The 20,592-nt window shown below is 30.1% G+C and overlaps 3 protein-coding genes and 1 long non-coding RNA gene across 4 annotated transcripts; 1 reads left to right on the forward strand and 3 right to left on the reverse strand.

Annotated features, from left to right (window-relative positions):
• The first annotated feature begins 1,806 nt into the window (after nucleotides 1–1,806).
• LOC114318689 (uncharacterized) lies at nucleotides 1,807–20,209 on the forward strand. The gene is made up of 3 exons (XM_082918050.1): nucleotides 1,807–1,931; nucleotides 19,189–19,351; nucleotides 20,072–20,209. The coding sequence occupies exons 1-3, from the start codon at nucleotides 1,807–1,809 to the stop codon at nucleotides 20,207–20,209; spliced, it is 426 nt and encodes a 141-aa protein (XP_082774176.1).
• LOC145821001 (uncharacterized) lies at nucleotides 3,027–4,078 on the reverse strand. The gene is made up of 2 exons (XM_082917632.1): nucleotides 3,909–4,078; nucleotides 3,027–3,820 (listed from the first exon to the last, which is right to left on the reverse strand). The coding sequence occupies exons 1-2, from the start codon at nucleotides 3,963–3,965 to the stop codon at nucleotides 3,053–3,055; spliced, it is 825 nt and encodes a 274-aa protein (XP_082773758.1). The 5' UTR covers nucleotides 3,966–4,078; the 3' UTR covers nucleotides 3,027–3,052.
• On the reverse strand, nucleotides 4,028–9,944 carry LOC145820811 (uncharacterized). Its single transcript, XM_082917355.1, has 11 exons — nucleotides 9,872–9,944; nucleotides 9,693–9,782; nucleotides 8,697–8,875; nucleotides 8,509–8,590; nucleotides 8,320–8,409; nucleotides 7,490–7,773; nucleotides 6,479–7,359; nucleotides 6,178–6,361; nucleotides 5,024–5,172; nucleotides 4,320–4,654; nucleotides 4,028–4,084 (listed from the first exon to the last, which is right to left on the reverse strand). Exons 2-11 carry the CDS (start codon nucleotides 9,693–9,695, stop codon nucleotides 4,028–4,030), a joined length of 2,244 nt encoding a protein of 747 aa, XP_082773481.1. The 5' UTR covers nucleotides 9,696–9,782; nucleotides 9,872–9,944.
• LOC145822528 (uncharacterized) lies at nucleotides 9,946–17,736 on the reverse strand. The gene is made up of 4 exons (XR_014363876.1): nucleotides 17,543–17,736; nucleotides 14,812–14,901; nucleotides 10,176–10,219; nucleotides 9,946–10,054 (listed from the first exon to the last, which is right to left on the reverse strand). It is a non-coding gene; the product is annotated as an uncharacterized LOC145822528 (long non-coding RNA).
• Nucleotides 20,210–20,592: the final 383 nt, after the last annotated feature.

Genomic DNA, 20,592 nt, shown 5'->3' on the forward strand with positions numbered 1-20,592 from the left:
AAACACAAGGACTCTGACTTTTGTTATGGAATGCTTGCTTACTGTGCTTTACAAAATAGATTTTGATGTTATATTAGAAAGATTGCATTTCTCTGCAGTTTTAGAAGGTAGAAATATTGGTGACTCAGTTTTCTGTGAGATAGACAAAATGATAGACGATAGTTACCTCATAGTTTGGTGTGAAAATGGGATAGATGCCAAACCATATTGGAGGGTGCTTGGTCCATTGTTAGACCACGGGTGTTTTGTCCATCCGTAGGAGCAAAAATAAAGCTCTCAACTTGTAAAATGCACAAAAGACATTGATCTATTAAGAGGTTATAGTAAACACAAGGATCACGACTTATGTGATTACAAAAATTCACATATACATGTCTAATATTCTTCCAACTAAGAACCAATCAATATTGCTTAATAATAGGGTGAATTAGAAATACACTCCTTGGAATGTGCACCGCATCCCCAATTCTTCATCTCCAACACGCATTAGATTAGACATACATATATACACACACAAGTTCAACCTATGTAAAGAATTCTTCGATTCCAACACGCATTAAGATAAGAAACAAGTTCAATCTATGTAAAACAAAGATTGAAACACGCATTAGTTTGCTTTGTTTTTTTTGTTTGCTTTGTGAATGCAAAACACAGATTGAAACACAAATAAGTTCAATCTATATAACGCATTAGTTTGCTTTTGTGAATGTAAAACACAGATTGAAACACAAACAAGTTCAATCTATGTAAAGAATTGGAGCTCTTACAGGTCGATTACAGAGATTGATTACACAGAGAGAGAGAGAGAGAGGCACCAAAATTTGAAGAAGATTGAGCTCCCAATCTGCCTTGGAGCTCCCGACTTTAGGGCTGAAGATTGAGCAAACCCGTTGAAAGAGAGAATGAGCAAGTTAGGGCTGAAGTCAAGTGAGGTCCCGACTTTTCAATTGTTAAAATGATGAAAATAATTGGTCCGAAATTGTTTTTAATTGATAATGACGAAAATTTTTCGTCCCTAAAGATGTTAATAATATATTAGCAACCAAATTTATTGGTCTAAAAGAGTTATGCAAATATTAAGTGAGAATATTAATAGCCATTTTTACAATCTTATAAGTAAATTATCATATGTTTAAATTTGTCCCTAAAAGATTATTTTTAGTGACCAAATTTAATCAGTCCCTAAATATCAGTCTCTAAAAACTAATTTCTTGTAGTGATCAAATATCATATGTCACATAAAAAATTCCCTATTCAATTCAAAATTCTTTTCAAAACTTTTTCACCAAACAAATTTTTCATACTCAGATCATAATTCCAAAACTTACAAACTCAAAATACAACTCTTACTCTCAAATCATATTTAGAAAGTTTTACCAAACGCGACTGTAATTTTTCTTTCTCTTATTTAAATAAATAGGAGAAAAAATAATGATTGATTTATTTTGTTTGGTTAAACAAATTTGTGACAAACAAGTTCTGTAAAAAATTCTCACTAGTGAAACAAAATTTTGATTTTTTTGAGATATTTAGGTTTTAAATTGAATTAAATCAATTTAAAAAAAATTAAAATATAGAACAATACAATAAGAAAAATAAAAAAAATAAAAATTAATTTTCAAAAAACAAAGCCAGGTGGCAGCATTCCATGATCATAAAGCATGCATGACATCCACGTATAATATTGACCCTCTCCACGTGTAAGCTCCTCCCATACATTTAAACAATTATGAGAGCAAATGTATATTCCAATCTGATTCAATCTGAATCTCAAAAAACCAACGATCGAAGAGACAAACAATTAGTATGGCATCGATTTTCAGCCCAGCATTCGGGTACACGGTGGTGTACGTCAAAGACGTAGCCAAATCCGTAGCTTTCTACACTAAAGCCTTCGGTTACTGCGTTCGTCGCTTAGATGAATCTCACAAGTATGATCCAATACCTTCGTAACTTCATATATCTTTATTACTTACTATTCTATTTAATAAAATTAATTAATTAAGTCTTTGGTGTAAGTCCATCAATTTGACGATTTGTGATTTTATTTTCATTTTTACAATTATTCAACATAAGGTATTTTTTTATTTTTAATCAGGGCGGACCCAAGATTATACCGTAGGAGCCAAAAAAAAAAAACAAAAAAAAAAAATACAGTTCATAATATTAATTTTTACCAGTACAAAAGGTGAAAAATAACATGAAATATATATATACTAGCGTATGCCCGTGCCTAAAGGCACGGTGTAAATAATTTTAAAATTAAAATACAGTTATAATTTATACGTATTATGTTGAAATTTATACAGTTTATGTCATTTTTTGATAAAGATACTGAAAAAATATATTGAAATATTTTGCTTGTATTACACGCTCTACAAAAATCAAATAAAATGACAACTCTCCCTAATCTTAATGCAAATTAAGAAACAAACATTTAAGATTTAAAGTTATATTGCATATCAAAATATAAAAGGCAGTAAAAAAAAGTGTAAACACTGAACAAAAAATAGAAATAAAGTTATACTGTCATACACCAAAAGAGTAGGTTAAAACTTTACAAAAAGTGGGTTAAAGCTTTACAAAAGATGTGTCACTAACATGTCATACACAAAAAATTATATTGTCATACACCAAAAATATGTATGCTTTACAAAAGATGTGTCAATAACATGTCTTCAAATATGCGTTTGCCCAAACTTCCTCCTCATTACTTTCCAAAAAGTCTTTGTATCAACTTTTATGTATCCCCAATGAGGAATATGCACAACAATCTGGTAATTTGTGGAAACAAAAAAAATATAGATTAGTACATGTGTTGGAAATATACATGTCAAAATATTTTCAGATTGAAATTACCTTATTACATCCCCATCGAAGCAAGGTAGTCGTATTTCTCCTTTTAAGCTCCATAGATTTTTCGGTCCAATCCTACAAAAGTTCAAATTTCAAATTATTATTAAATTGAAATTTTTTAAAAAGTTATATAATCAACAGAAATAAATCTACGTGGTTACCTTCTAATAAAACGTCATTTAATCTGCATAGAGTACTACAGCAACACTTCAGGATAAACAATATTTGTAGTAGAATCCAAATTATCTTTAGGAGGGAGAATACTTATACGATCAAATGATGTACATCTAGACAATGCCACATATAATTGCCCATGGCTAAACACTGGTATACGCAAATCAACCCCAACAAATTTCACAGATTGTCCTTGAGATTTATTAATGGTCAAGGCATATGCCAATCGGACTGGAAATTGACGTCTTGTCATTTGGAAAGGCATTTCTGAAGAAGATGGTGTCAAAGATATCCTTGGTATGAATGCCAAATTGCCAAACTTTTCTCTAGTTAAAATTTGAGCTTCAATTATGCGAGTGCCGCACCTAGTAACCATCAATCTTGTACCATTACATAGTCCATCTTTCGGTGCAATGTTTCTCAACAATATTATAGGACAACCCACTTTCAACTCTAACTTAAAAGTTGGCAACCCAGGAGGATCCAATGAATTTAAATATTCATTAGGATATCTATTTGTAATGGTAGGATCAATTTCATTATCTTCAGACATTTTATCTGCTGCAAGATAAGTATATAATCTCCCTGGAAAGATATTCAACGCAGTAGTATTAATGTCACTGACATCATCGTTACGCGCAGATAGAATTGTGCGTTCAGTTAAAAATGTTGGGGTTGACGTCTCTATCATATTCAATTGTGGATAAACTGTAGAGAGTAATTCATTCAAATCTTGACATTTGTGTATTGTTGATGGAAGGTTAACGATTTCTTGAGGATTGGTCCCAATCTAAAAAAAAGTGAAATCAATAAAAGAGTAAGTGTAAACACAATTTATTAATTTAAAATCTATATAATACAAGTTAAAGTAGTGTTACCTCCATCAAGAAATTTGCAAAATTAGCATTTTCATGGCCTTCATGATTCAAGCGCATATTCAAATCCAAAGTCAAGATATATATATGCTTCCATAGAACAGAGTGTCTTAATGATGCATTCACAATTTGCTCACGAACTCCTTTGGGTATAACTGGTAAGATTTGTCGAAAGTCTCCTCCAAGAACAACAGTAATACCCCCAAATGGCTTTTCACTATCACAAATGTCCCTCAATGTACGATCAACTGCCTCAACACAATGTCTATGTTGCATAGGAACTTCATCCCAAATTATGAGTTTTGTTTCTCTAAATAACTCAGCTTGTAATGATTGTTTGCTAAACCCACAAAGTGAATTTTCCAAGACATCTAACGGAATGGAAAATGTTGAATGTGCAGTGCGACCTCCTACCAGTAACAGTGATGCAATTCCAGACGAAGCCACAGTAACAACGATATGCCCAATGCTACGACATTTTAATGCAATCGTATTGTATAGAAATATTTTCCCTGTTCCTGCACCCCTATTCAGAAAGAAAACAGTTCCTTTATTTTGAAAAACTGAAGAAGTGATTATATTATAAGCATTCCGCTGTCCATTATTAAGACAATCAATAGTAATTTGTGGATCTGCATGTTCTGCCTCACTCTGCAGTTGTTGATGTTCAACTATTAATCGATTACCAACTACTGCACTCCAATTTGCAGTAGGTTGTGGCATGGGTGGGAAGTCAATTAAACTTTTGCCTGATTCATGAAGCATTTGATTCAAAAGATGGAGACCATAATCTTCAATTTGAGCCTCAGTTGGTTTAGAAATGACAAACAATGTACAAATCTTATGTGCAAGATCATCACATATATGCGTTGAAAATTGATTCCATAATGCATATGGATTTAGTGGAGAGCACTGGGTGAGAATAATACTAAACAATCTTCTCAATTGATACCCAGTTTTTATGACTACAACCTCTTTCAAGCATTGTATCCATTCTTCATCATCTTCTAAAAGCCCCCTTGCAATACATGCTAATTTAAATGTATCATGCACAACATTATCGACTGTGCGTAAAGACTGAAACGACTTTGGTCCTTTGACAACGGTTAGTAACAAACGTAGATAAAATCTTTCACCACAATTAGGGCTAGCAAAGTACATTCTACCAATTGCATATCCCCTTTCTCTTGATTTCCATCTCTTTTCTGACTTGAGCCAGACAAAATGTTGTGGAAATTCTTGATAAGTGAATGGACATTCATCTTCACTGGCAGCACAATATGCAAAGAAGCCAGTAAGAGTTGACATTTGTTGACCAGCTCTAGATTGAATCGTTTGTAATGACTCTTCTGGGTTAAAAACAACACGATGCATTCCAGGTAAATGAAGTGCCAATCGTACAACTGTTGGCATCTCTGCATGCAAAGGATGACCAAATATTCGCCAAGCAGCTTCTGGAGGTCCAATATACCTTGCATCGAGATATTGTTGAATCTCATTTATCATTCCTAACACCATCGTTGTACGATCATAACCCTTATAAATGTACTTATGTATATACTTGACACATCTCATTCCGGCACAAACTTCCACATTTATATGACAGTTGAAAAGTTTTGAAAGATATGCATTGTATGGTACGACATCCCTGTTATCAACTTCTTGCCCTCTTACAGTATGTACTTGACCATTATTGCGACGACGATAGATAGGGTATCCATCTTGATCCATAGTTGTTGTTTCTGTGAAAGTTCGAGGGTATCTCTTAGTGCATCTACCATTTTCCATACATGGTGCTTGCGGATTTCGAGCACCACATGGTCCATGTACCATACAACATTTGATAGTTTCAAAAAGCATTGGGTCGTTTTTTGGGTCTGGAAATTCTGCACACACCAATTTGTCTACTTGAGCACATGTCCGAATTTTGTCTGGGCCCTTGAGAAATAAAAGTGCATGCATATGAGGGAGGCCTCGTTTTTGAAATTCAATTGTAAAAACATGTGCAACTTTATTTCCAAACACTTTATTTGTTTCTATCTCCTTCATCAAACATTTTCTCTTCAACTCAAAAACACGGGCAATTAAATCAGGACGATCAATAGGTTTTTGATATGGTAATAATGCTGAAGTAATTTCTGGCCAATTGGGATTTGCAGTCATGGTAAGAAAAATATCTGGGTGTTGGTTGTATCGTGTGATAGCCATTGAATCTTGAAAGATTTCAAACATATGTCTAGGACTACCAGTAAATGAAGATGGCAAAACAAACCTTTGACCAATTTGTCCAGGTCGCACATAATCTGGATCCATATCTGACAACTCTTGGTAAAGCTCAGCCCGAAGTTTCCCTTGATTAAGCTTGTAGTATGTCAATCGATTTTGCTCAGTTGCAGCCCAAGCATCTACCAAAAACTCTTGAAATAGTTTCCCACCTCTCAAAATTGTTGAATACTCTGTGGGTCGTTCAAACAAACGATAACTATAAAAATTCATTTGAGTAAGTCGATCAATTGAAGGTCGATCATACTGAACATTCCACAATTTCAACTCAGGTTCCCATCCAAGCTCACCATATGGAAATAATAGAACATAATGTAATGGCAAGTATGCTGGGTGACATTCATTAATTTGCATCAACTCATTATTTCCTCGGAAATGTAAAATAATATCTCTCATTCCATTTACCTCTGTTCCATCACCTGGTATTACAATTGCAATCTCATCTGTAGTTGGTAGGTTATACCGACGTTGATCAGTTGTTGAACTGTAATGAAGATGAGCAGGTAGATTGTGTCCTGCCGAGTCTAATTGATGTAAAATGGCATGAGCCTGGCGATATTTATCTACAAATGCATTGACTTGCAACAAACTATCCTGAATAGTTTTGAGAACATCCCTTCTCAAGTTAGGATTTCTACGATTACGAATTTCTAAAGCTGAATAAGGGTCATAGATATACAGCTGAGCATAACTCGCATCCTGCCCTGGTTGTGGTTGTAGTGATCCTGTTCGATGTCGCAATTCCCCATGAATTGTGAATGATGTGGGGCCCCTTCCACTGAGTACTCTAGGATCCAATGTAGCACCAAGACTCGTAAAAGCATTGGCTGCATTGTACACTCGAGTATAACTTCGAAAGGATTTTGATTGATCATTATTCCCATCATACAATGCCTGAAGTGGTGGAGGGGGTGTAATAAGTAAAGGTAGCCTAATCTTCCCTTCCAAACAGCAAGTTCCGAATAAGGGACGCTTTATAGATGATTTTGTCAATTTTTCATCCATCCAATGTAAGGCTGAACAATAAGGACATAATACATCCATCTTGCCAAGATAATGGCGGCAAGAATCTTTGTGTGCCCGGGCGCCAATTGATATACTCGTAGGTAGATCTTCTAATTCATCATCAGTACATAGATCTTGTTGAAGAAATCGATTTATAGGAGTAGACCTACAAATATTTGTGTATAAATAAAATTCTGTAAAACAAAACGATATGAGTAAAAGTATGTATTGAAGATGTGAGGATCTGAAGATGTGCTTGAAGAAATCGATTTATAGGAGTAGACACAGTAATTTACCGATTCCTTTGTGAATTTGAAGATGTGCTTGGCATAGAAAACGAACATGTCTGATGATAGGTAACCATTGTTCGTTTTTGTGCCGACTGAGAATCTTCAGTTATTGTTTCCCACTCCAAGTGAGTGCGATCGCGACGAATTGGTGTTAAAGAACGTTGTCTTATTTGAACACATTCTTCTAATCCCTCTTGCTCTCGTTGCAAGCATTGAAATTCAATTTTTTCACGCTCTCGCCGTGCCCGTTGGGCCAATGCAGCTTTTGATATTATATTATCATTTTGTGCCTAAAAAGAAAATATTTTATCATTGAAGCAAACAATGTGAATATTTTGTGTTTAAAATGAAACTATCTTCTTATTTCTTCCCTTTCTCTTAATTTTGTTTTATATTTTATTTGTTTTATACCTTTAATAGTGTTATCTTTATTTCTTTTTTTCTTATTTCTTCCCTTTCTATCTTCTTATTTCTTCACTTTCCCTTTCCCTTTCTTTGTTTTCTATTTTATATATTAAATAAGAATTAAAAACCTATCTTATTTAGTTTCTCCTTTCTTTATATATTTTTTCTTTATTTCTTCGTTTCTTTTTTCCTATTCTCTTTATATAAGTAGCAACTTATGGATGGTACATTATAAATGCACATATATCCATGCAAAATAAGAATAAATAAATTTGAAAAATACATACAAATAATAGCAAGTTACAGGAAAAAATATTACAATCATTCTACAAAAACAACATAAAACAATAAATTCATTTTACACACTCATATATTTTAACTATCAAAATTTTGATTAGTTTTGCATCATATTTTTAAAAAAGAATATATACCACTTGACATGCATTTGTCATTCTCTTGCCGGAAGGAGCCATCTTTTCTTTTCCTTTAGACATTGGGTTGACCTTTTCTTTATCTTTTGCCTAACAAATATAAATAAAATATTGAAAAGATTAAAAAAAATCTTATATAATCTTATATAAATAAAATACATACAATGTTTGACTTGATTTTGTACTTACCGCACGAACACGGATAACATTAAGGTCGTGCTCATCACGGATGACCACACCAACATTTCTACATGGAGTTGTAGGAGGAGGCCTACAGAAATAGATTGTGAACAAATTAAAATCTATATAATAAAGTGGTAATAGTAAGAGTAAAAAATTCAAAATTGTCTTGGGTAAAAGATTCTTTTTCTTTTTACCAATTTGGTGTTAAAGAAGGTTGTCTTGGGTTAATACATTCCTTCGATCTTTCTCTTTCTCGTTCTCGTCGCAAGCGTTGTCCCAATTGGTATGCAGAACATGGCTTTTGATTTTTTTCACGTTCTCGCCGTGCACGTTGGGCCAATGTAGCTTTTGATAACACATTCTCATTGTGTGCCTAAAATGAGAATATTATATAAGAATGTGCATAAAATGTGAAGATTAACTAACTTGCTTCCCTTTCATCATGTAATTTTTCTTCCTTTTAACTAACTTTTCCTCTTCACTCGGTTAAGTTGTTAGTCATATAAGAACCAATGCATGTATTTATGAAATTTAAAAAGGAAGGGAAAAATAATTTGAAAACACAAAACTGCAAACTCACTATGCACGCACTTATTGATTTTAAGACACTACCCATCTCTTTACAAAATGTACGTTGAAAAGGTAAATATTAAATCATTGGGTACGTAAAATGTGAATATTAGCATGTAATGTCTTGTACTTTCCTTTTCTCTCTTCTTGTTGTTTCTGTTGTATTAAAATGCATTTTTGTCTTTTTCTTCTTTCCTTAAGAACTTCTTATAAGAAAAATAAAAATTAAAAAAAAATTATATTATGTAGTTTTCTTTTCATCACATAATTGTTCTTTCTTCTTATTTTCCTTTTTCGTTTTCTTGTATTTTATTTTTATTATGCTATGTTATAGATGCAACATATTGTCTCAATGCAACATATTTTTATCATACAAATAGACAAACATATTAAAAATTCAAATTAATGTTTATACAAATGCATTAGCATGTTGTACAAATGCTTACTTTAACATGCTTCAGAAAAACATTTCATATTCAATAAAAAGAATTGAATAAATTTTTGAAAAAGAAACTTTTGAAAAATGTACATAAAAAATAGTATATGACACTATGCAATTCCTAAAAAAATTTATATAATATTCGAAAAAGAAACTTTTAAAAATTGTTGAGAAACCATACCATGGGAATAGCATTTTCCTTTCCTTTGCCATAAGGAATAGCTTTTTTTGTTTCCTTTGATATTGCCTTATCTTTTTCCTTTGCCTTTGCCTGTAAAAAATAAGTAGAATATATTTATAAATTATTTTTAAAATGATAAGAAAATACATGTCCAATGTTGAAGCGACTTTTAGGCTTACCTCATGAATGCGAATAGTATTAAGGTCACGCTCATCGCGAATAACAACATTAACATTTCTTTCTTGAAGAAATTGAACCTATACATACAAAAATTTTAGAATGATAAATAAAACTTTATACACATAAATAAGAAAATTAGTAAGGGGAGGTGATATTACGGTTCGGTGTAAGTCCCCATCCACCTATAAAGTATGAGGAAAAAAAATAATTAGAATAGTGATATTGTCCATAACTGTTGTACTTAAATTTATAAGAGAGGTACTTAAATTTATATGAAGAGAAAAAAGAAGAAAAAAAACTTACTTGACCAAAAATAGTGATATTGTTCATAACTGTTGTACTTCAGCCTAAAAATGTTTGGTTATATAATTTTAGACACAAAGAAACAAAAAAATAGCAATAATAAAATTAGCAATTAGCAAAAAATTGGAAATGAAATGTTATTTAAATAAAATTCAAATAACATTTAAAATGAAATGTTATTTAAAATTCGAATAATAAAATTCAAAATTTTATTTAAATAAATAACTACCAGGAATAGAAAATACTTAACGGGTTACAATCAAGAGGAAAAGAAATAAATAAAAATATAAACTTCTAAGAAAAAGAAAAAGGTCAACAGATATCAGAGGCACGTGCCTTCTCTGTTTAGAATGGTACAATTTTTTTTTTTAATTTTTTATAACAAAATGTTAAATACATTTTATTGGATTAAGTTAAATACTCGGTGAATTTGATTAAAAACAAAACGGATTATGTTAAATACTTGCGTTAAGTTAAATACTTGTAAGTTTAATACATTTTTTTTTCATGAAGACAACTAAAGTAATACGCACACATATAAGGATTGACCAGAATTTTTAAAATACAACATAGAATATTATATTCCCTTTAAAAATAAAAATAAATAAACTCTCTTCCCATATTACGCATAAATGTTAAAATGCCAAGTCTTTCATATTTTTCTTTTAATTAGGAACTGTTGATATTCACAAAATAATTAAATGAAAAATATTTATCATCTGTACATTAGAATCACACAGCAAATAAATATTACATTTGAATGTTAAATAAATTTTTCTGAGTGTTAGTTTAATTTTTTTGTTGCAGGAAGATCAACTAAATAAATCACCCTTACTTTCTTTTTAAATAGCTCCAAACAAACAGTCCATTCCCTCTCCCACTCTGTCTCTCTACATTCTTTGCGAAACCCATAATCAAACTCACATTTTCTGAGTCAACCCAGCATTTAGAATAGATGTTTTTTAACAATCACATTAAAATTAAAATGATAAATTAAAACTCGAGCACAATAATTGTCCGAATTTGAACTTTTCTCTTTCTTAACTGACTTCAATTTTATAGAGATGAAATTAAAACCAAAATTAAAACCCATTATAATCATAAATATTTTGAAGTTCACCATTTATGATTTGGAAAGTCCAAACATAAATTTATGCCCAAAAAAAAATTCACCACATAAGAAAGCCATTTTATAAGCAATAATGAATAATTATTTCATCAAGCAACTAAAGTAATACACACATATGCATTGACCTGAATTTTTGAAATGCAACATATAATATTATACTCCCTTAAAAATGTGAAAAAAAAGGAACATAAATCTCTTGCCATATTACACATAAATGTTAAAATGCCAAGTCTTTCAAAAAAAAAAATTAAATGAAAAAAAAACAATCACTTTCTTTTTAGAATCACACAACAAATATATTATATTTGAATGGTACAATTTTTATTTTTATTTTTTTATAATAAAATGTTGAATACATTTTTGTGGGTTAAGTTAAATACTTGGTGAATTTGATTCAAAGCAAAACAAATAATGTTAAATACTTGTGTTAAGTTAAATACTTGTAAGTTTAATACATTTTTTTTCATAAAGACAACTAAAGTAATATACACATATATACATTCAACAGATTTTTTTGAAATACAACATAGAATACTATACTCCTTTAAAAAGGTGCCAAAAAAAGAAAAAAGAAAACATAAACTCTCTTGCCATATTACACATAAATGTTAAAATGCCAAGTCTTTGAAATTTTTCTTTTAATTAGGAGCTCTAGATATTAAAAAAAATTATGAAAAATATTTATCATCCTTTAAAAAGGTGCCAATATTTATTATCTTGCATACATGTGTGACCCACTAAATCATGGTTGATTGCATCTATTTTTGAAAAATAAAATTGAGCATGTAGAGTTCTTCAACTGAGCATTCCAGTGATTAGTGATGTGCTTGATGGTTTAGTAAGTTAAATAGAAATGAATAATGCCTTTTTGTCAAACAATCCTATGGGCGCCTAAGCCTAGGTTTTTATTTTGGAAGGAATAAATAAATAAAAGGGAGAATAGAAGCCCATATTACATCAAAAGATATCATCACATAACTAAGTAAAGGAGTCAGGACAACCAAACCATGATGGTTACGATTAGTAAATTACTTAACTTACTCTCTCTCTCTCTCTCTCTCTCTATGTTCATCAAATTTGAGTAAAAATTTGATTAAAAGTTTGATCTGATACGAATACTCCAATCGTTGCTCTCATGGTCTTCTTCAAATATTTTCAAAAAAATTCCAAACTTATCCTAAAAACCATCTCCTACCTATACTATTTTTTATGAAAGAAAACCATCTCCTATCCATACTCTATTTTAAAATTTTATCAGAAAAGATTAAAAGTATTATTATTGGAGATTTGGTAAAAAATTTTGTTCATCCTTGATTTAGTGAAAATTTTGGATCTATTACGTTTTTCTTGTGTATAATAGCCAAATAATTTTGAGACCAACCTTATGTGTAAGGACCAAATTTGTGCTTAATAGTTCAAATAATTGACAGTAATTCTTTGATGAAAAAATAATTTCTGCTTAATGTTTTTTTTGATTAAAAAAATTGGCAATAATTCTAATTAAAAATGTTTAATAGTTCTGAGAGAAATTTGGTGATGAGAGACATTTCCTCAATATTTAATAGTTCTGAGAGAAATTTGGTTCACAATAATTCTGGTTAATGTTTAATCAAAATTGATAGAAATTTGGTTGACATGATGTTTTTTAAATAATTGACAAACCAACTATTATACACAGTTGACAGTAAACACAATGTGTATAACCTTATTTTTTTTTTTAATAGCAAACCAATTTCTGTTTAATGTTTTTTTTTATTAAAAAAATTGACAATAATTCTGATTAAAAATTGACAGAAATTTGGTGATGAGAGACACATTTCCTCAATGTTTAATAGTTATGACAGAAGGCACTATGTTTAATCAAAATCGACAGAAGGCACGATGTAAATAATTTTAAGATTAAAAATATATTATTTTTTTTTTCTTAAATAACTTGTAACATTTTTGCTTGTATTACATGATCTACAAAACTCAAATAAATAACAACTCTCCCTAATGTTAATGCAAATTAAGAAATAAACATATAAGATTTTTAATGTTCACCAATACTGCAAATCAAAATATAAGAGCAAGTAAAAAAAAAATTGTAAACCCTGACAGAATAATTTCTTAGTCGATGATTAAGTAAACCCTAAAAAAAATTGTAAACACCTAATAATTTCTTTGTTGATGATTAAGTAAACAAACAAACCAAATTTTTTAAAATTGAAATTATGCACAATTTGTATATACAGAATCTTTTTATATAATTTACCTAATATTAAAAAATCCAAGACACTTAGATTCACAGATTCACATGATTTGTGAAGATCATCTTTTTTTTTTGAGAGCACTGAATTTCATTTTAAATAACAAACATAGAAAAATCAAAGCACTCAGTAAAATATATCATCAAGTTTCTTTTGAATATGATATCTCAAACCAATAATTTTGAGTCATAAAAAAATCATCTCTAAAGCCAAAAGGGGGCTTGGATTCTCCACAACTTTTTTTTTTTTTTTTTTTTTCTTTTTGGAGTGTTGAACACATTCAAGAGGCTGAACTAAACCAAGCAAAAGGTCAAACCACTGAACTGAAGTATGCTCTCTCGTGCTGCACATTTTCATTAATTTCCTACCTAATTTTATATACAATTTTTTTAATTTTTTTGTGTAATAAATATAGATATATGAGTGGCATGGTTGTCACAAAAGTTTCATTCAATTTTATTGTTGTGGGATCTTTAGTGTCCAACATTGCAGTGGTGATTTAAAGGGGTAGGCAACTTTTGTACTTATTTAGGATATCAAGTTAAAAAGAATCCCATATAGTGTATGTGTATATATAAGTATTTTGTTTTAGAAAATAAAATAGCAAATTGTATGATTGAATTCAAAATATAAAACTTAAAATAAATTTTAAAAAATAATAAAGTTAATATATTTTCCAAAAAAAGAAATAATAAATCATAATTATTATGTCTTCAAATATGAAAGTTAGTAAATCATAAAATTATGTCTTCAAATAATAAAGTTATGTCTTCAAATAATAAAGTTAATAAATCATAAAATTTAAAAAATGTCTTCAAATATGAAGTAGTTCAATAATTAGAAAAATGTCTTCAATAACATCAAGTAGTTCAATAACATGTCTTCAAATATGTGTCAATAACCTTTTTTGAAACCAATTTTCAAGTGTATAACACCAAGCTAATTTAAAAAATCCATTGAGCAGAATTTTTGGCGGAACCAAAATTTATGATTTTGGTGATAAACAGTTGACAATAAACACATTGAGTAGAATTTGGTGATTTTGGTGATAAGAAATTCTGCTTTGAAAACACATTGTGCAGAATTCTTCTAATTGAGCAGAATTCTTTGAAAACAGAATTCTTTGAAAACAGTGGACAATTAAAATTCTTCTCAGTAAACACATTGAGTAGAATTCTTTGAAAACACAGTTGGCTCAATATCAAAGCAAAACAATAACAGAAGCTGTACCCAAACGTTACCAAAGCAATAAACTAACCGAGCAGCCGAGCTTTTTATTTTTTATGGCTCCAAGTTCCTGATTAACTAACCGAGCAGCCGAGCAAAGTCCTGTTTCAAGTTGAAGTTCCTGATTTCAATTAAAAAATAAGTGATATTGTTGGGTGCAAGGAGATACATGGAGCCATGTGAAACTAAGTGAATAAAATAAATGAACATTCATACTTAAATAAATGAACATTCATACTTATATATATAAATGAACTTTCGCAACCATGTGAAACTAAGTAAATAAAATAAATGAACATTCATACTTAAAATAACATACATTTTTACTCATTAAAAATATTTTATAAGAATTTAATATATTTCTATCATAAATATATTTTACTGAGTAGTCATTAAGTATAAATATTTTACTGAGTAGTCATTGGGTGCAAGGGGAACTTCACTCTGGATGATATATGCTGGTAGTCATTAAGTATAAATATTTTACATTGATGATATATGCTGTTAATGTGAATATTTTACATTGATGATAAGAAAATATATGTGAATATTTTCTTAATCATCAACTAAGAAAATATATGCTGGTATAAATATTTTCTTAATCATATTTTCTTAAAATGCTATTCTTAATCATCAACTATGTGCCAAATATGTTTTTCAACTCACATTTTTCCAGATGTCATTGTGCCAAATATGTCACATTTTTCAACCTCTAACACCATTCTGCGAGGGGACCATTTTCAAAATAGAAAGTCACAGCGGTAAACATCATCATGTTTTTCAAAATATGTTTTTCAACCTCTAACACCTCTGTTTGAAGTTCTTAATCAACTAAGAAAATATTCTTAATCAATATTTTCTTAATCATAAACTAAAGCATCAGATTAACCAATCTACTATAATCTCAAGTCTGGAGTAAATGAAACGAAATGGTGGAGTCCTATCTTTTAATGATCAAAATATAAAAGTATTTAAATATATTATTGTATCCTATTTTGTATCCTATAATGATCAAAATCTCACCTCTGTTTGTAGAAAATTTTAAAATCTCAAGTATAAATTTTATGATAGGACTGTGCCTGAAGGAGGTTTTCAGGAGGTTCACATGGTTATGGGATACAATTTATAGGATACAATTTTCTATCATACAAAATTCAGAAAATTTTCTATCATACAATTTCACATATCACTTGTGAATTTTACAGGATTGTGCATTGTTGACTGATGGGAGGTTTTCAGGAGGTTCACATGGTTATGTTGTTGGCCACAGGTATGTTAGCTTTTAAGTACCTAGTTTCGCATCTTTTTTAGATCGTAAGATTTTTATTGTTTGTGCTTCTGTGTTTAGATTTTTCTCTCTTATTTTTTGAGTTCTTAAGAATAGTGAATTGTGAAATATTTTCAGGAAGGTGGACCAATCGGTCTCATTGAAAATGGAGATGCCATCACCATAGATATTCGGGAGAGAAGAATGGATGTTACTATTTTTTATCATATTGGGCAGATGTGACCAATCGGTCTCATTGAAAATTCAAAAAATTTTCTATCATACAAAATTCAGAAAATTTTCTATCATACAAAATTCAGAAAATTCTATTCTATTAATGATCATAAATATATTTTATGATAGAAAATTGTATCCTATAAATTTTAAATTGTATCCTAAAAGTATTTAAATACTTTAATGATCAAATTTACTCCAGACTTGAGATTATAGTAGATTGGAGAATTGCAAAAATTGAAGAATTGCTTCTGGAAGAGAAATGAATTAAAATGAATTAAAATACTCCAGCAGTTAAGAACCCATTAAAGAAATTCATGGAAGAGAAATTCAGCAGATTCCTCATAAATTTAAGAACCCATTCAGCAGATTCCTCATAAATTTAAGAACCCATTAAATTTAAGAACCCATTAAAATATTGCAGCAGTTAAGAACCCATTAAAATACTCCAGCAGATTCCTCATAAATTTAACATTGATATTTCTAGAGAAATTCATGGAAGAGAAGCTACCATGAAAATGCACAGGAATACATTTATGATCATTAATAGAATAGAATACTCCAGCAGTTATATCAATATAGACAAATATTAAAATTAAAATACTCCAGCAGTTAAGAAATTTTAGATTTCAAGCTCCCTTGAAATCTAGCATATACGCTAGAAATTTTTCCCTTTAAGCTCCCTCAGAACAGAGCTGGAGCATATATCAATATCATCCAGCATATATCAATATCGATATCCCAGACATTATTGCACGTCAGAGGAGCATAAAAAGGCCCTACTAATGTTATTTTTTAAAATATTTTCAGACAATAAAAGGCCCAGAAAAGAGTTACATGGAAACACATTCTGCAGAATTTTCAAAAAAGCAGTGTGGGCCTGACCCATTCTGCAGAATTTTCATAGAAAAAGACTACATCATCCAGTGGATCATCTATATCATTCAAAAGCTGATGAAGGCACACATCTATATCATTCAAAGGCTGATGAAGGCACACATCTATATCATTCAAATCATACAAACCCACCCGTGATCATCTATATCATACAAACCCATTTTCTGAACACAAACTTCTATTATTTCCATTTGTATCACAACACAAACTTCTATTATTTCCTTCTTTTTTTTTCCCCCCGAAGGCAAATGAAACTTCTATTATGAAATGCTATCATCAAATTATGACATAGAATATATACAATATATACAATTTATCATCAAATGCTATCATCAAATGCTATAACAATATATACAATACACACCTCACTATCTGCAGCAGTATTGATGACAGAGGGTATGGGAAAAAAATGGTATGGGAAGATCAACTCTGCAGCAGTATTTGATGACTGATGATCGACATACATCTGCTTCATTCACATTATATAAAAAAGTGTAGGAATGGGAAGATCAACTCTGCAGCAGCCAAGCCAAGCTTCACATCTCATCAGAGAGTAGGAATGGGTATGGGGGAGACAGAGGGTATGGGGGAGACAGAAATGTGTTGGGCGGGAAATGCTTCTCTCCAACCATTGATCTCAACCATTGATATATATTTAGAATTGATCTCAACCATTGGATCAAAATGTATCTCACATACATTTTGATACATTTTTCAAAAAGCTTTGTGCCTTATTATATAGATATATATATATGTATGTATATATATGTATGTATATATTTTCTTATATTTATGTTGAGTTACAAATGATAACAATTATAACACAATCTGTCTGACATTATTTGTGAGAAAACATTTATTTATTTTTTGTTGTATTTTATCAAAATTGTTAAACTTTATGCTTTTAAGGTAAAAGTGTCGCATCAATCATTCAAATATATTATGCATATATGTAATTACGTGTGTTTTTTAGTAGAGAGAGACCAGTGGCAACTACCCAACTTAGTAGGATTAGTAATATTAATTATAGTATCTTATGAATTGTTTGATTATGATTATTAGTTTACGTGATTTACATTTTATTATTTGGTTGTTATTTTTGTTATTCGAACAAAATTTTGACAGATATTATAGTGATTTGAGAAGTTGGTAAAAAGTTGACTTTTGATTTTTTACCAAGCTTTTTAGCTTTTTGAAAAGTTGATTTGGGAAGTTGGTAAAAAGTTAACTTTTGGTTTTTTAGTTTAATATTTGTTTATGGTGTTAAATCAAATTAAAATGATCAAAATATCCTTACTCAACATAAGAAATTTATTTTTTTATCTTTTTGTCATAGGTCCCAATTTGTAATTTCACATTTGCGTTTTTATAACTTCCCAAACCAATTTGTTGCGTTTTTGCCACTTGCGTTTTTAGACTTTTTGACAAAAACCTGGCTTTTTATTTTGGTTCCCAAAACGGCATTCAGGCTAAGTTTGGCATCTTAAAAAAAAATCAAAAAGTCACTATCCTATTTAAGTCACATCATCTTATTTAAGTCACACCACCTCTCTACCACATCACTTCAAACTCAACCCATATTTCACAAAAAGTCAAAAAGTGCACTTATTTAAAACCTCCCTAATAATCTAATAAAATTGACAAATTTTTTAATATTACAACTAATAATGTAAAACAAATATATAACTAGGATTATATATTTTTATATTTATTGCTAGACAAAAATTATCTAACTAATTGAGCTAAATAATTAATTCTATACTAATTCTTAAGAATTATTAATCCTCCCACTATTAATTTTTATTATAATATTTTTTGTCTGTTCTCATAAAATATTAATATATTAATTTTTTTTAGTAGAGATAGTTCCAAGGAGCCTTCAGTGACAACCAGCCAATGTTGAGTATATTCAATAGTGAGATTTATAAATTTTTTTCGAAAAATATAAGTATATTCTTTTTCTCTCTTATGTATATTCGGTGTTTGGTGGTGGTGGTTATTAATATATAGATGGGGAGAGCTAGAGAGTGGGCAGACCACCATAGCATTCACACCGTTGCATCAACACGAGACTGACGACTTAACGGGTTTGGTCCATACAGCCGGGTCGGGTCGCCAGAGGAACCAAGTTGAGGTTTGCTTGGATTACCCTGACGTTGATGCTGCCTACAAGGTAATATATATACATAAATATTTTACACAATATTTACATAAGTATGAAATCTACATATATCAACAAACATATCAAGAAAGGCGTAAAATTATAGGTGGGTTTCATCACTTAATGAATAACTCACCTATTATTATTGTTGTGTCTAAAAATAATGTATTTGTTGATATATTAATTAATATTTATAATATTAGTGAAAAATATGTCATATTAATGGGTTTTTGTTTTTTAAATAATATCCAAGATATTAGTCTAGATTAAAATTTTGAATAATTCTTTTTTGAATTTGAAAAAACTTGAAAGGTATGTGGGGCTTAACACAAGTTTCATTTCTATGATTTGAATTGTTCATTTTGTAAAAAATTTATGTATATCTTTTTTGAAAAAAATTAAATCGATATAATAATTATAATCTTTTTATTTTATTATATTTGTCTAAAAAAATTAGTATATTTTCAAAAATATTATTATCATTTATTGTTTTAAAACAAACACATTAATATACACTAAACCTTATAATATTAATAATTTAAATTATTAAAACAGAACTCAAAGAAGTCCAATCTTAAATCTTTTTCTTTTCCTTTATTGTTTTTCATATAGCACTCATGCCAATTTATGTCATCCAATCTGGTGCTTTGGATTTGGTCAAATTTCTGATAATTATATGAACTACCATGACCGTTAGATCATTTGATTTTAAATCCTTGTGAGGATGATCAGAGGGCAGTGGAGATTGGAGCAGTACCAGTGAGTGCACCAGAGGAAAAGAAGTGGGGCCAGAAAGTTGGATACGTCCGTGATATCGATGGGCTCGTGGTGAGAATGGGAAGCTATGTGGGCCAGCCTAAGTCACAATAAAAAATCAATTAAGAAAATGATACAGAATTTTAAATTTAAAATTATAGTGATGTAGTAAAGTAAAAAATAAAAAATAAAATACAAACATCATATTATAGGTGGGCCAGCTCATTTGAACTCTATATTTAGAGCTCTTATTTTTTTTTTCCAATCAATTAATATCATTATTAATAATATCAAGGAATTTTGGGTTATTCATAGCCTCAGAAATTGATGTCCTTGATGGGTTGACCCACCTTGGTGGGTTGGCCTCCATGGTTGTTGGGACCTTTGTTAGATCTCCATGGTCTATGTAACTTTCAGTCTTTAAAGTCTTGGTAGTTGGGTGTACTTGTTGACCTTTCTTCTATGATTTTATTATGTCGGTATCTTAGCTAATTAAT

This window comes from Camellia sinensis, chromosome 3 (genome assembly GCF_055761805.1).
Source record: "Camellia sinensis isolate YWXY chromosome 3, ASM5576180v1, whole genome shotgun sequence".
Lineage (NCBI taxonomy): Eukaryota > Viridiplantae > Streptophyta > Magnoliopsida > Ericales > Theaceae > Camellia > Camellia sinensis.